General features: G+C 53.3%; 3 protein-coding genes across 3 annotated transcripts; 2 read left to right on the top strand and 1 right to left on the bottom strand.

Moving 5' to 3' along the window:
- Positions 1-172: 172 nt before the first annotated feature.
- J4E84_005051 (uncharacterized protein) lies at positions 173-1,559 on the top strand (the record flags this gene model as incomplete). Its single annotated transcript, XM_049387651.1, has 3 exons — positions 173-257; positions 414-962; positions 1,015-1,559. The coding sequence occupies 3 exons, from the start codon at positions 173-175 to the stop codon at positions 1,557-1,559; spliced, it is 1,179 nt and encodes a 392-aa protein (XP_049244629.1).
- An 8,077-nt stretch (positions 1,560-9,636) lies between these two features.
- Positions 9,637-12,312, top strand: J4E84_005052 (uncharacterized protein; the record flags this gene model as incomplete). The annotated part of the gene is made up of 5 exons (XM_049387652.1): positions 9,637-10,335; positions 10,417-10,612; positions 10,986-11,001; positions 11,057-11,109; positions 11,309-12,312. 5 exons carry the CDS (start codon positions 9,637-9,639, stop codon positions 12,310-12,312), a joined length of 1,968 nt encoding a protein of 655 aa, XP_049244630.1.
- Positions 12,313-12,441: 129 nt separating this feature from the next.
- On the bottom strand, positions 12,442-14,526 carry J4E84_005053 (uncharacterized protein; the record flags this gene model as incomplete). The annotated part of the gene is made up of 1 exon (XM_049387653.1): positions 12,442-14,526. One exon carries the CDS (start codon positions 14,524-14,526, stop codon positions 12,442-12,444), a length of 2,085 nt encoding a protein of 694 aa, XP_049244631.1.
- Positions 14,527-14,632: the final 106 nt, after the last annotated feature.

The raw sequence follows: 14,632 nt of genomic DNA on the forward strand, positions 1-14,632 counted from the left end.
CGGGCACGGACGCGGGCCGTTGCAGCAGTTCAAGGTGGCCTTTCGCGACGCGGCATGAATCCCAACTATCAATGTCGTTCATTATCCCACCCACGCTTCTTTCTTTTACCTAACCGTTGACCGAATCGAAATTGGGTCTGCAGCACCCCGATTGTTCGTTTGACTGCCCACCATGAACGGCTACGGGGATAACGGGCACGACGAGGATCCATTTGGTCCAGCCAAGGGCGGCATTGTGTCCAGTTTCGATGCTTTTCGTAAGTGTTGTCTTTGCGCAGGTGTAGAGATGAAGGGAGGAGTAACAGGCAGTTTGAAAGTCTCGAATGGCCAATACATGTCGTGATGCGACTTCCCAGCCATATGCGACACCGCGATCGATCCAAAATGAACCCAAGGCTAACGGACGTCTACAGCTAAAACCAAGAAGACGTACCTCGTACAAGGCCGTAACTCCTCCGCATGGACAGTGACGCTCATTATAACATGCATCTACCTCGCCTGGTCCGAGATCGCGCGCTGGTTCGCCGGCACAACCACACAGTCATTCGCCGTCGAGAAGGGCGTGGCCCACGGCATGCGGATAAACCTCGACTTGATAGTAGCTATGCGCTGCGCCGACCTTCACGTCAACATGCAAGATGCTGCCGGTGACCGCACCCTAGCTGGCGAACTCCTGCGCAAAGACCCAACATCATGGGCGCAATGGACCGGCAAGAACGCCGAGAGTGGGACACACGAACTGGGCAAAGATAAAAAGGCTGGCTGGGACGATATCGAGGATGTACATGAACAGCTTGGCAAGGCGCGGAAGAGCAAGTTCAGCAAGACACCGCGCGTGCGCGGACAGACTGACAGCTGCCGTATCTACGGCAGTATCATTGGAAACAAGGTGCAGGGCGACTTCCATATCACGGCTAGGGGCCACGGATACATGGAGTTTGGAGAACATCTCGACCATTCCAGTAAGTACAAGATAAACAAAACTGCGAAGACACGGTTACTAACATCCACCAGCCTTCAACTTCTCGCACATCATTCGCGAAATGTCCTTCGGCCCATACTACCCCTCGCTCGTCAACCCGCTCGACAACACCATCGCCGTAACACCCACACCCCAAGACAAATTCTACAAATTCCAATACTACGTCTCCATCGTCCCCACCATCTACACCGACGACGCATCCATGATCCCCTACCTCACATCCAGCACATCCGAAGAAGACACGCCCTTCTCAAACATGTTCCACACCACCCACGCCATCAAGACCAACCAATACGCCGTCACATCGCAGTCCCACAAGGTCGCTGAAACCTACGTACCGGGTATCTTCGTCAAGTTCGATATCGAGCCTATTCTGCTGGCGGTGGTGGAGGAGTGGGGTGGCTTCTGGAGACTGATTGTTAGGCTGGTGAATGTTGTGAGTGGTGTTATGGTTGCGGGGAGTTGGGCGTGGCAGATGTTTGACTGGGCGAGTGAGGTCATGGGGAAGAGGAGGAGGAGGGGTGATGGTGTGGGTGTGTTGGGGACGCCGTCTGTGGAGAAGAAGAGTTGGGATTAGATGATGTTTTGGGGGGTTGATAGAGGGGAGGATGCATCCAATGGCGTTTAGGTTATGGGGAATGGGTTTCATCTTGGGAATTTTGTGAGTAAAGTAACCTCCTTTCTACGAATTTATAAGTGCTGCATACCGTGGAGTATCTGTATTGGCAGAATGGCTCGTGGCGAATATTGGATCTTGAGATTGCGGGACTGCGCGATTGCGCTATGGTATGTGTTGCTTTTCGTGCCTTACAATCCGCCCCCCCTTGCGTAGCTGACAGTTCTGCATAGAACCCTGGAAGCAGCGCGTACTCCAACCCGTACGATCAGCTCCATCAAATGAGCAGTATCGCTAGTTCAGGAAGTCGCGCGCACTGCGACAAACGCTCCAGCCGACGTCTCTCCCACCTTCTCCCTCTTTCATTCGTTGCTTGGCGGTTTGTGCTACAAGGCGCTAGGCTGTATCTCACTTGCTCTTGCACCACCTTCGTCGGTCTTTGATTGTTTACCTCCCCACAAAATATTGACAAACGACCACATCACTATCTAATCTCTACCCTCGTTGGCAGAGTGTTCCACCACAAAATACTGACGAGCGAACGAACGCACCAAAAAACTATCTTTATCGCAGTTCAACTCGACTTGGCTACACTGCAACTATGGCGTCGCCAACTCCACCGCAAGATCACAGCGATTCGCGAGATGAAACCGAGGAGGAGCGAAATGATCGGATAAGGGAGGACCTTCGGGCTAGAATGTAAGTTCTGACTGTACGAAGTGCACGTGAGACATATACTGACTTCGTACCTCTACCTCTGCAGGCCTGCTATGGCTGGTCTTGACCGTCGTGGGGAATTGTCGGTCTCGCAAGAAGATGCCCGCGAAATACAGCAACGTTCACAACAAGATACCAGGCTTCGGAACAGCTCGCGCCTGATTCGTGCAAGGGACGCTTACGAGGCTCGCCGCGCTCTCGGCAGTCAGACTGCGCGCGTCGCTCCCAGTAATCCGACCGTCACTGAAGCAGAGGGTCAAGGAGCCGCCACTACACCGCGCCCAGATTCACCTCTACCTGCGCCACGGTACAGGCGGATAGGTCCAACAGAGAACGCCAATGAGCTACACGTTCCTCAGATTCGACCTGTCACAGAGCGAACTAGATGGTCAGACCCAACCTTGGAGTCGCGTCTAGCGTCAGTCGGTCGTATTCAGAACATATTGAACCCTGAGCCAGCTGAGACTCCCCGGCCTAAAAGCCATATGCCCACTCTGCGGTCTCAACCAGAGTTCTACATGACCGGAGTCATAGCCGTCGACACTACCGCAGAGCCTCTTCCCGAGAACGCGGAATGTACGATTTGCCTTGAACCTCTCTCAGACGACGTGGTCAAGTTCCACGCTTGCGGCCACATGTTCCATACTGTCTGTGTACAGAGCTGGTTCGATCAGAGCGCACCGCGTACGGGTGTGAAGCGAGGTACTTGCCCAAACTGTCGACATGAGCTGTACGAGCCAGATCCGCGATTTGGACGTGCGCGGCAACCTGTTGCTGTAGAGCGGACGCCTCAACAGTTGAATGCGTTGCTACGTGCTTCAGAGGTGCCTCCGGAACGACCTCGTACCCTAGAGACTCCACCGACGGATGCTCCCGGAGTCACTGGTAGTTCCAACCGTGAATCCCGTCTCGCGCAGTCTATGGCTGATTTCCGAGAATTTGTCAGGGCGCATGACCAGCAAGAGCAGCAGACTGGCAATGCTCCAGCCCCAGCTCTAGATCCAGAGGTTGTAAGCTTGACTCGTGTACCTTATGTCGCTCCCGGATCTCACCTACCTGGTTACGCGCCTCATCGCATTGAGTCATCGGAGAGCCCACGAGGTGGTGCAATGGAACGAGATTTGCCTACTGCCCGGCTTCCTCCGTTTCAACTAGGCTTTCCTAGCGCGGCAGATGGTCGTCAGCAGCCAACTAGTCAGAACCGAATGCTTGAATATCAGCAGATGTTAAATCAACAGCGACAGAATGCATCCAACAACTCGCGATTCCAAACACTTGGTCGTTCAGCGGCCAGTATAGCAATGACTGATGCATTGCGCCGGCCTACTACATCCGCTAGAGAACCAGAAACTGGACATGGTCCGTCAGATGTAGCGGAGCCGGACGAACATTCTGATGCCGATGATATTTCCTTTCCAACATTCATCCCGGAACGACCTCCAACATCAACATTTCAATCTAACGGACTCTCGAATCAACCACGCGAGTCTCGAGCCGATTTAGCAGCACGTGCTATCGCGGAGCGTCGCCCCCTGTCAGAAGTACCAGGCCTCAACACCGGATTTGCACCTATTCCACCTCTTTCGCCACAAGAGGCTGCACGACTTGTCAGAATCCGCGAGTTACCAGGGTCAGGGCTTGACCTAGCTACCCGCACTACTGATTCACTCCGAGACGAGCAGGTCATGTTGTTGGAACGCCTCCGCGCGGTACAAACACAGATAGGCCGAAATCTCGAAGCATCTGGAGAGCTTCCAATGAACGTTATCGAGCGAAGGGAACAGATACGGGAGAGGGAGCGGAATTACCCACGCACTTCACATCTATATAGTGGACCGGCGCCTGCAGCACAAGCTAGCACGTCAACGCATCGGCCTCCGCCAATCGCGATTCCTCGACTTGCCGACCCATCGGTCACTGACCTACGATCATCTCGCGAGCCTCCTGATCCAAGAACCATGGGCACAGGAAATACTATATGGGCGACCGATCATGTTGCGCCATCGCGCGATACTTGGGGTGTACCCCCCCTGTCTGCGGCTTCGAATGGATCGTTAGAGTCACCACATTATGTATATCCTTTCCCTCCAGGTTTCCACCCCGACGTCTCAAGAATGAACAGCCCACTCTTTCCTTTCTCCCCAGATGGCCCCCGCACTGCCACGGACAGCAACATGCTGTACAGACGAACCTTCGACGATGGCCGATTCATGTCGATGCCTGGGTTGCCCCGTTTGAGAGCGCGCTCTGAGACCGTAGCCGCTGCTCAGTCTGCTTCTGAAGGCAACCAGAATGCAGCCGCGGAAGATACACAGTCAGTACCATTTGCTGGACGTGCATCTAGCACTGTCGTAAGGCATATGCATGATGACTCACTACCCCTCAGGAACACATCAACAGATCCTACTGCGTTCAGGCAACATCCCCCGGGGCGTCCTAGGCCATCTTCTATTCTTCAGCGAGAACAAGAGGCCGCTGCATCAGATACACAGCGCTTTCGTTCTCGTGAAGCACGGTCTGAATCGCCCCAAGAAGATGAAAATAGCGCCGATGTCCCTGAGGCATCAAGCTAGACTTGTTACGTTGAGATATCAGGCATGGTAGAAAGAGGAGAATGATGAGCGCGGTTTGGCGATTTGGGTACGATTGAAGCTTGAGCGCGTTCGAAGAGACAATGCATAAGATCCCTTGAGCTTTGAAGTGGGGTGAAAAAGGTATGTTCATGGTGCAGCTAGTGTCAGTGATCAGTCGTTGGCTATCAATGTTGGGCTTACCTCAACGGGGCCATCAACGGTTTGATGTAGACATCGAACGAATACAATAGAAATCATTGATCAAATGTCTAGTTTGTCAGCCCCAGTTCCTGATTAGACTTGCGAGTGAAGGCCTGAGGACGCGAAAGCCCAGATCATTGTGACAGGTCTTTCACCCAAGACCGCAGAAGAAGCAGTGAAAGAGGTAGGTCATAGATCTTGCCCATAGGATCCTACATTGTGAATGTCCATCTCGCCACAGTGCTGTACAGCCACAGTCCAATGCTGTTCACAGTCTAATAAAGAGGAGCCTATATTGTGTGATGCCCGCCAGGTTTCAACAGATAATCTCCTCAACCCACACTGGACTCTCCAGCTCTACTCATAGTTTCAACTAGCCCAGCCGTGAACATGGACTCCTACGTCGGACGTGAAATTCCGGAGCCTAGTGATACATCATCGTCTTCTAACGAGCGTGCTGTCCCACAGACCAACACCACACCGCCGTCCAACATGCCCGCTCTCCGCAGCCAGGGAGAGTTCTTCATGACTGGCATCGTACCAGCAGGGCCCCAGCCCGAAGAATCAGACTGCTCAATTTGTGCCGAACATCTGGCCGAAGATGTGGTACAGATAGCTCGCCCATGCGGCCACATGTTCCACGCTGTCTGCCTGCTCACCTGGCTCCAAGGCGATGGACGACGAAACCGCACTTGTCCCAACTGCCGCTGTGAACTGTATGCAGCGGCGCCTCCAGCACCATCAACGAGCTATGCTCGCACCCGAGAGGGTATCATGGAGCGGAGAATGCAGGCAGAACGCCAGGCCTTCAGGCGTGCGGAAAGAGTTGAGGAAAACGACCTTAGACGGACTCAGCCCGCTTTGGGACGACAGACTGCAGCGACCCGCACATCGGTTCATGCGGAACCGGTGAACTTTGATCGTCGCAACATCCGTTCTGCAAATACACCAGAGTCCATCAGGGGATGGGCAAGGCGAACCCAAGCTGAGATGTCTAGACAGATGACTCCGGAAAGTAGGGAACTCATGCGAAGGCTGAGACAGACTGCTCAGGAACGAGAGCAGGAACGAGAGGATGAAGAGGCCCGCACAGCGCTTGATAGGCTACCGCCCGGTTCAGAACGTGTCTTATTCCAGTCTGTGAGCACACCAAATGCTCCCTGGAGAAGTAGTATGGAGGAGGCTCTTGAAGATGGTGCCCTTGTGCGTTCCACAGAAAATAGGAGGAACACTATGCAAAGAATGTCACAGATGGTTGCGGATGGAGAAGCCCCAGAAATCGAAGAGCTAATTCGTAGGCAACCGGCTTACCACGCCTTAGGTGGTAGGCCAACAGCCAGCTCCGCCGATCAGATGTCAGCATCGGGACGAGCAGAAGAAAGGGCTAGTCTGCAATCTAGGCAAGACTTAGCGGTGGCTCAAATGAGACAATTGGAAGCAGCAGCCAGCTCCGCCGACCAGACAACGGCATCGGGAAGAGCAGAAGAACGGGCTAGACTGCAATCTAGGCATGACTTAGCGGTGGCAGAAATGAGACAACTGGAAGCGGCGCGTCTTCAAGATGGGCTTCTACACGACAGTGCCGAAGCAGTACACCTCGAGCGAAACTTGGCAGAGTTGAACAGAATCAGGCGCGACAGCAGACAGGAGCTTCAACAGTTGGATAGACGAGCCGCAGAGGAAGACCGTTCGTCAGATTATTCGATTCCCAGTATCAGGACACGCAGGCGCCAACGCATGGCAGCTAGACGGGCTGCTGGAGAAGACAGCTCGTCAGATGAATCGAATCCCAATATCAGGACACGCATACGCCAACGCATGTTAGCTAGACAGGCTGCTAGAGAAGACAGCTCGTCGGATGCCTCGTCAGATGTCCCCAGCATCAGGATGACACGCATTGAAGCTATGGCGAGCTTACGAGCCACTGAAGAAGCCGCTGAAGAAGCCAGATCCTCACATAATTCGAACCCCAGCAGCCGAGTTGTTGGTGTCGATGCGAGGTTGTATTTAGCCAGAGTGAGGGCAGCGCGACTGGAGGAAGAAAACAGGGCGTTGATGGAGGCAGTCTCAAGGGGGCAGACCAGCCAGACGCCAGAATCCTCAGCGAACAACAACATTTCCCCACGACCTACGCAGTCTGCGGCTCGAGGCCCTATCATTGGGAGAACCACATACCCGGCTCCACCACAACATACTACCGAACCTATCGCCCCAGCACGCGATATCGCGCCGAGTAGATTAGCACGAGCCCGTCGTGTCGCATTGCTGGCCGGTCGTGGCGACGATGTCCCAGAAGAAGAGATCACCGAGTATTATGGCTTTCCTGGTCTGACTCAGCTGCACGATGAAGCCGCTTTTGCACGCATGTCGAACTTGGCGCGCATGCGCGTTCGCGCTCAAGCTGCTGCTGAGCTGGCCACTGTGGAAATGATGAATGAACAGGATGATGAGATTCGAAACTTGTTTTGGCCTGGAAGGCAAGCCAATGACAATAATTGATAATGTGGCTTGTTCGACGTATTGATGCGTTGTCGGTTTTCTTTTGCTCTTCAGATGGATCCTTGGGTATATAGCTTGCCTCGACTGAACAACTCTTTCCCTAGTATACTACCCCCCAGTATTGTTTTGTTCCTCCCGTGATACTCCTTTCTACTTCAACACCCACTCTCTTTCCCCCTCCCTCACATCCACAACATCACGTTCGTTTTTAATCCACTTTGCCTCCCCGTACGGCCGCACAACAGCCAAGACCTTCGCCTTGACCAACGCTAACGGCAGCGGTCCAAACAGTCTACTATCCCTACTCCATTCCAGATTATCGCCTTGTACCCAACAATGTCCTTCTGGAACTCTTATGACCTCCTCCCTTACGCTCGCCCATTTCCCCTCATGGTCCACCGCGTGTACATCATCTTCCCCGCGCCCAGGCGTGACAATACTGACAAAGTCGCCCGGCATCCCAATGATGCGCTTGCACCCACTTTGCTTGGGGAATATGGGATGATTATAGGTTATGATGTCACCAACGCGGAGGTTGCGACCGCGACGATGAAGCGACGAGTATAGTATCCATGGGTGGCCCTTATAATGGTGGGGGATCGTAGGCACCATGGAGATCCCGCTGGTGGAGGATATGCCGCCAATGTAGGACGAGCATACGTGGAGGAAGACAAAGCCTTTTGCGACGGTGAGCGCGCTACCTATTGGTGTATCAGCAAATCGATTCGGAGCATAGCGTTGCAAGTACTTGCGGCCTAGGGTTTGGACAAAGCCGGAGCGGTTGAGGGTGCTCCATGGTGGCGGCATTACAATCGGATCCTGAGCTTTACTATCGCTCTAGCATTTTTTGTCTGTGATGGCGTGCCCGCGGCGGTCCACAATGCTGGCGCGGTGTTGTTGTTAGACCATCATCGAGGTCAAAGATGCTGACTTGTGGTGGACTTCTTGCATGGGAAAGCGCTATCAGGTTTTCGGAAGTTACCGTCGGAGGACTTGGCATCGTGTTAGCCGACATGCCTTCATCGTCAGTACCGATTCCGCGTCATAACAGGGATTTTGCGTCGCAATGCCCCAGGCAAAGCCACTGCATTTCACCAATCGTCTTACGTGTTGCTCTAGCTAACTCTCGTTAGAAGTTCGACACTTGGCCAAACCTAGCAAACAGCTTCATCCGGAAATTGTTACGAGATTGGAACGGGCAATTGCTTGCTCGGTTGCTTCGCAAGTGCGAGGACCAGATAGTATTGGTATGACCTTATGTTTCCGGAGCTCGGTGGACTTGGCATGTAGTGCTGGTGGAGTGCTTGTATAAGATGTAGTACCAGGAACCCGGAGGTATAGTCGCAAAAGAGCAACTGACTGAAAACATGCTTTCAACATCTCTACTATTTCTGTTCGTATCGAACGCCATCGCTGATTTCGTTGATCCGCGAGACCATCTGGTCAATCGACAACATCAAGCCTTACAGGACTGCCTTCACGCAAAAGCCGTCCCTACTACTCTCAATTCCTCCTCAGATTGGACTTCTCTCACCACCGCATTCAACCTCCGTCTCCAGTACACCCCAGTGGCCGTGACAATACCAGAAACTCCGCAGCAAGTTTCCGATTCAATAACATGCGCAGCTGCAGCTGGCATCAAAGTTCAGCCCCGGTCTGGAGGACATTCGTACGGGAGCTACTCTCTCGGCGGCAAGAATGGTAGCTTGACGATCGATTTACAGAAGTTTAACGAGGTATCTCTAGATAAAGGCAGGCAGCTTACTCATTCCTTCATGATCTTTGCTAACAGGTCACAAGGTACTGGTATCGTTCGAGCAGGAGGCGGCGTGCGTCTCGGAAACCTCGGGTTAGGTGTATACAAGCAAGGTCAGGCCGCATTGCCTCACGGTACATACCCGGGCGTTGGCATCGGAGGGCACTATACGCATGGAGGCTTCGGATACTCTTCTCGTCGCTGGGGTAAGAACCGCTATCTTGCAAATATATGTGACGACCCTAACTAATCGTAATGCTGTTCAGGGCTTGCACTCGACACGATCGTGGCAATGGATGTCGTACTGGCCGATGGAACTCAACTTCACGTCACACGCACTACCCATCCCGAACTCTACTACGCGCTGCGTGGAGCTGCAGACAGCATCGGTATTGTGACTACCTTCTACCTGCAGACCCAGCCCGCTCCGGCACAGATCGTCAGCTACTCCATGAACTTCACTTCCGCGCTGAAGTCTTCAACTTCCGTTGCCGACGTCCTTCTCCAGTTGCAGAAGTTTGCCCAATCTTCTCCCCTCATGGACCGTAACATCACACTTGAGATCTACATGAACATATTCGGCGCCTTCGAAGTCCGAGGCTGGTACTTTGGCGACCGCACACACTTCTCCAGCGCCGTACTTCCCGCCATGCTTGAGGGTTTGCCCAAGGCCGACAACACAACGATCGCGACCAGAAGCTGGCTCGATGCGCTGCAGGATATCGCAGAAGGCGAACCTCTTGTTGAGCCTTTGACTGGCTACAACAATCACCAGACCTTCTACACCAAGTCTATTGTTACGAGAGAGGCAAAGCCACTTACACGTCGCGCACTGGAAAGCTTTGCTGGGTATGTCATTAGTAAGGGTTTGAGCGCGGAGTCCCCATGGGAGACGTATATCTCGCTGTATGGCGGGAGGGATAGCCAGATCAATGTTCCATCGCCTGATAGTGCGGCGTACTCGCATCGGGATTCGCTTTGGGTTTTTCAGGTAAACTCCTCTCCTCTCCCCTCCAGACAACACTTATCGGGCAGTATTCTCTAAACAGCTGGCTAACCTCGTTGTTGATAGAATATTGGTTCCTCGGCCAATATGCTTCCGCCTTTTGAGTCTGGTATCAAAGCGTTCGTGCAAGGACTCAATACCGCTTTGACAGACGCACAGCCCGATGGCGACTTTTTGGCATACCCGAATTATCTGGATCCAGAGCTGACACCAGCGGAGGCGCATCGATTGTACTATGGTGATGCGACTTATGGAAAGCTAAGTGCGATTAAGAAAGTGGTAGATCCAAACAAGGTATTTTGGAATCCACAGGCGATTGGGAACTAAGTACTTCTTCTCTAAGTTTTTGAATGCCTCAACTCGGCCACAATGTCAACCATAGTCCGAACATATTATCATTTTCTTTATTGTTTTACAGTACGTAGATTATACTCTAAAAGCGCGCACTTTGTGCAAAACACCAAAATCTCCAGGGCTGAGTACAACACAAAAGCTAGTCCCAAAAGAGCAAGGCCCGTTGCTAGGAAGACCTTAACCCCGATAACGCATCCCACTTCACGAACTTTGCGCTACCTCATGTGAACGCGCAAACATGGGTCAGACTGGAGATGAAGTGATGGGACTGAAAAGTCCAGAGCAGGCTGCTTTGCGGTGAGCGTGTCATGGATGAGATCATTGTGCTCTCTCTTACTGATTGTGTGTGAAGGCCTGCACCAACTGGTCTCGATGCGGAAGGGACGTTGCAAGATGCTGTAAGAGGTGCTTCCTTTTCCTCTTCATACTATCAACCCCATATCATTCTATTGTCTGAGTGCTTAATAGCACGATGCAAATCGTGCGGCTAGTTCCTCTGGCGATTTCTCATTCTCACATCATATGCCCCAGACGTCGTACTGAACATGGAGCATTTCGATGTATCTTACGATCTTGCATCGCCACTAATACTAATCTCAATCAGACCTAATAACATCCTACCACGATCTCAACCCCTCAACAATCGACATCCTCACCACTGAACCCTCACCCCTACAATTCATGCGCCACGTCGCCCGCAACCGACCCTTCGTAATACGAAACGGAGCCAAAGACTTCAAAGCCAGAAAAGCATGGAATGCCTCGTACCTAAAAACCGCGATGCAAGGCCAAAACGTCAACGTAGCAATCACCCCACACGGGAACGCCGACTCAGTCGTCTCCCTCCCGTCAGATGGCGCGATATTCGTCAAACCGTATGAGACCGAAGAGCCCTTTGAAGACGTCCTCAACAAGATCCAACGCCAAGAGCAAGAAGCCGACTACAGCGGTCCAACACGCTACGCGCAAACTCAAAACGACAATCTACGTAACGAATACTCCACGCTCTTCGCAGACGTACCCAAGAGCATACCCTTTGCGCGTATAGCCCTTGAGCAAGAACCCGACGCCATCAATTTCTGGCTTGGAAACTCGTATTCCACGACTGCTCTGCACAAGGACAACTACGAGAACATCTACGTGCAGATACTGGGGCAGAAGCATTTCGTTCTTTTGCCGCCTGTAGAAGCGGGTTGTGTTAATGAGAAGAGCGTGTTAGCTGCGACTTACACTCCGAAACGGGAGGATGGTTCAGCTCACAGTGCGCTTGAGCAAGATGATCTGGTTATCAAGGTCGATGAGCCGGAAGAATATGTACCCTTCGCGACATGGGATCCTGATCAGCCTGCTACGAACACTACGCCTTACTCGCAATACTCGCAACCACTCCGAGTCACGCTGGAAGAAGGCGACATGCTGTACCTACCCGCACTATGGTACCACAAAGTGAGCCAGAGCTGCAACGAAGAAGGGATCTGTTGCGCAGTAAACTACTGGTACGATCTCGACTTCAGCGGCGGGTTTTGGAGTACCGCGAATTTCGTACGAAGCGCTGGCTTGCTGAGCATGGCAGAAAAGACTGCAGTACAGACACAAGAAGAGAGATGATTATAGTGTGCATATCAACAAAGGAAACAAACTGTACTACGATTAGGGGTATCTCTAGGATCTACAGTGACAATCAAGTCCAACGCCATGCCAATGCTTCTCTAAATCTCGTCTCCGTTTACTCTATTGTCAATGCTTGATCTTGACTTTAATCCCTACGCCCCTGGCGCTCTGCCATACACTGTCGCTAACTTTGACGGGCAACTTCCGTCCTTTGAGTCTCTGGTCTATCAACCATAGGCCCACGACGAACTCGTATCTGCTCAGCCTTCCGACACCTCTACTGTCTACTAGGTCCCAGACTTCTTCTAACACGTGTGTGGGTAGTCGACTTCTCGTCCAGATCTCTTTGACAAGAAGATTCAGCACATCGGCTGATGGGTCGTCGTCAGGTGGTGCGTTATCCGGGGAGGGTATGTGACGACCCTTGTTGGCAGCCCATACACCTTCATAACGTTTCCGCTCCCGTTCGGTTATCTGGTCGCGCCATCGCTTTCGTGTCCCCTCATGGTGCTTATTCGGGTGTTTCCGCCCCTTGATGCCCATAATGCGTGTGCCCTTCTTCTTGTATTTGTCGACCTTGTTGTCTTCCTCATCGGAGGATGACGGTTCTTTGCGCATTGTAGTTCGCAGCTTGCCGGCGCTTTTCGGTGGGGATTGTTTGGGCGGCGAGGGCGATCGGTGGAAGGGCGAGTGGTGATGATGCTGTTTGCGCGGCGGGAAAAGAGGCTCGACTGACATCGGCCGAGGTGCCGGCGAGACGTTGCGAGAATGGGAGGCTAGGGCGGCGCCCATTATGGCGCTCGACAGAGACTCGCCAGTCATGTGCTGCGTGATCTGCTTGACAGATTCTCGCTGGTAGTTGTTATGGTACACTGAAGGCGACCCTGTTCTGTTGGCTGACATTGGTCGACGCGGAGGCGAAAGCTTCTGTAATGGAGCCATCGAGGCTGGGTTCTGGCTCTGGGTGCGAGGCTTGATCTGTATCGGGGCTGAAGGTTGGAGTTTGTTCGCAGCCGGCGCAGGGTCGGTTTTCCGTGCGGTCGATCGTCGCGGCGGAGGTAAAGCAGGTCGAGGCTTCTCTTCCTCCTCCTGGTCTTCTTTTGCTGATTTGAAAGATGTGGGTGTCGACGGTGACTGATAGCTTTCTACAGACGCAGACACTCTGCGGCGCTGTTTGGACGATGACTGCGTAGTGTCCTCAGACTTTGGCCGTGTTTGCCGCGAACCCCTCTGAGGCGGCTTCGAGGGCGGAGACGTGGATGTGTTGATTGCTGCCAACTGCACCGGCTTCTGTCTGATTGGGGGAGACTTGAGAGGGTCTTTCTTGGGTGTATTGAAGTATGCCTGATCGCTACTGCCATCAGCATATTGTGGGGGCAGCTGGATCTTGTGCTTCGGTTTCGGCTTGACGGGCGGCGGTGTCTGCGTTCTGACTCTCTGCAGCGGTGCATCATCTTTCGGCTCGGGAGGCAGTTTGAACGCACGTTGTGGCTTGGGCGATTTCACAGGGGGTGGTGAATTCTGCGCAACGCGTATCGGTGCGGAAGGCTGCTTCGTGGGTGTGCTGGGTCGCGCCTGCTCAAACATCTTCACCAGCGAATTCGTTGGCGGTATGGGTGTCTCGTCCGTAGCCTTGTGTTGTGGCTCTGGTCGTCGGGCATTGCGCGCCGCTGCAGGTGACTCTAGGCTGTCTCTCCTCTTCCGCGACTGCTGTGTGGGCTTCTGAGACTCCAGTCTCGCAAGCACATTCCCTACGCTGCCCGAGGGAGGCAGTGCATCCCGCTCGTTTGGCTGCTGTTCGCTCATGGCGGGCGGAACAACGGCCTTGGTCTGGGGTATAGGCCTCAGAGGGCTGTGTCGAGCCGCCGCAAGCCGTGCCGCGATATTCGAAGGCGACGAGACGCGGTCGGGGTGATCGTCAGGCACGCTCAGCGACGTCGTGCTGTTCGAATGGGATAGGTTCGGCTTACTGACGCCTACGGAACCACCGGTATGGTCCCTCCGCAAGGATGCCGGATTGCCTGTGCCGACTTTGGTTGCAGCGAGCAAAGCCCCATTGTCTCCCCCAGTATACGTGTTCACCAAGGGCTTCGGTTTCGCGGGAGGTTTGGAGAAGGCTCGAGCAGCACCTCGTAGCGCAGCATCCCGTACATTGTGTTGGGTGTCGCCGGTCGACTGCGGGACCCAGCCCTGCTTACGTGCAGCGCTCATTTACGGTCCATTGGATGGTGAGTAATAATGACGTATACGGACTATTAGGGGACAGTAGTGCGGTTTGAAAAGGTGTTTTGGCGCGACATGAAAGCAAAGAAACGAA

This window comes from Alternaria hordeiaustralica (genome assembly GCF_023758085.1).
Source record: "Alternaria hordeiaustralica strain BMP 2776 chromosome Unknown scaffold_8, whole genome shotgun sequence".
NCBI lineage: Eukaryota > Fungi > Ascomycota > Dothideomycetes > Pleosporales > Pleosporaceae > Alternaria > Alternaria hordeiaustralica.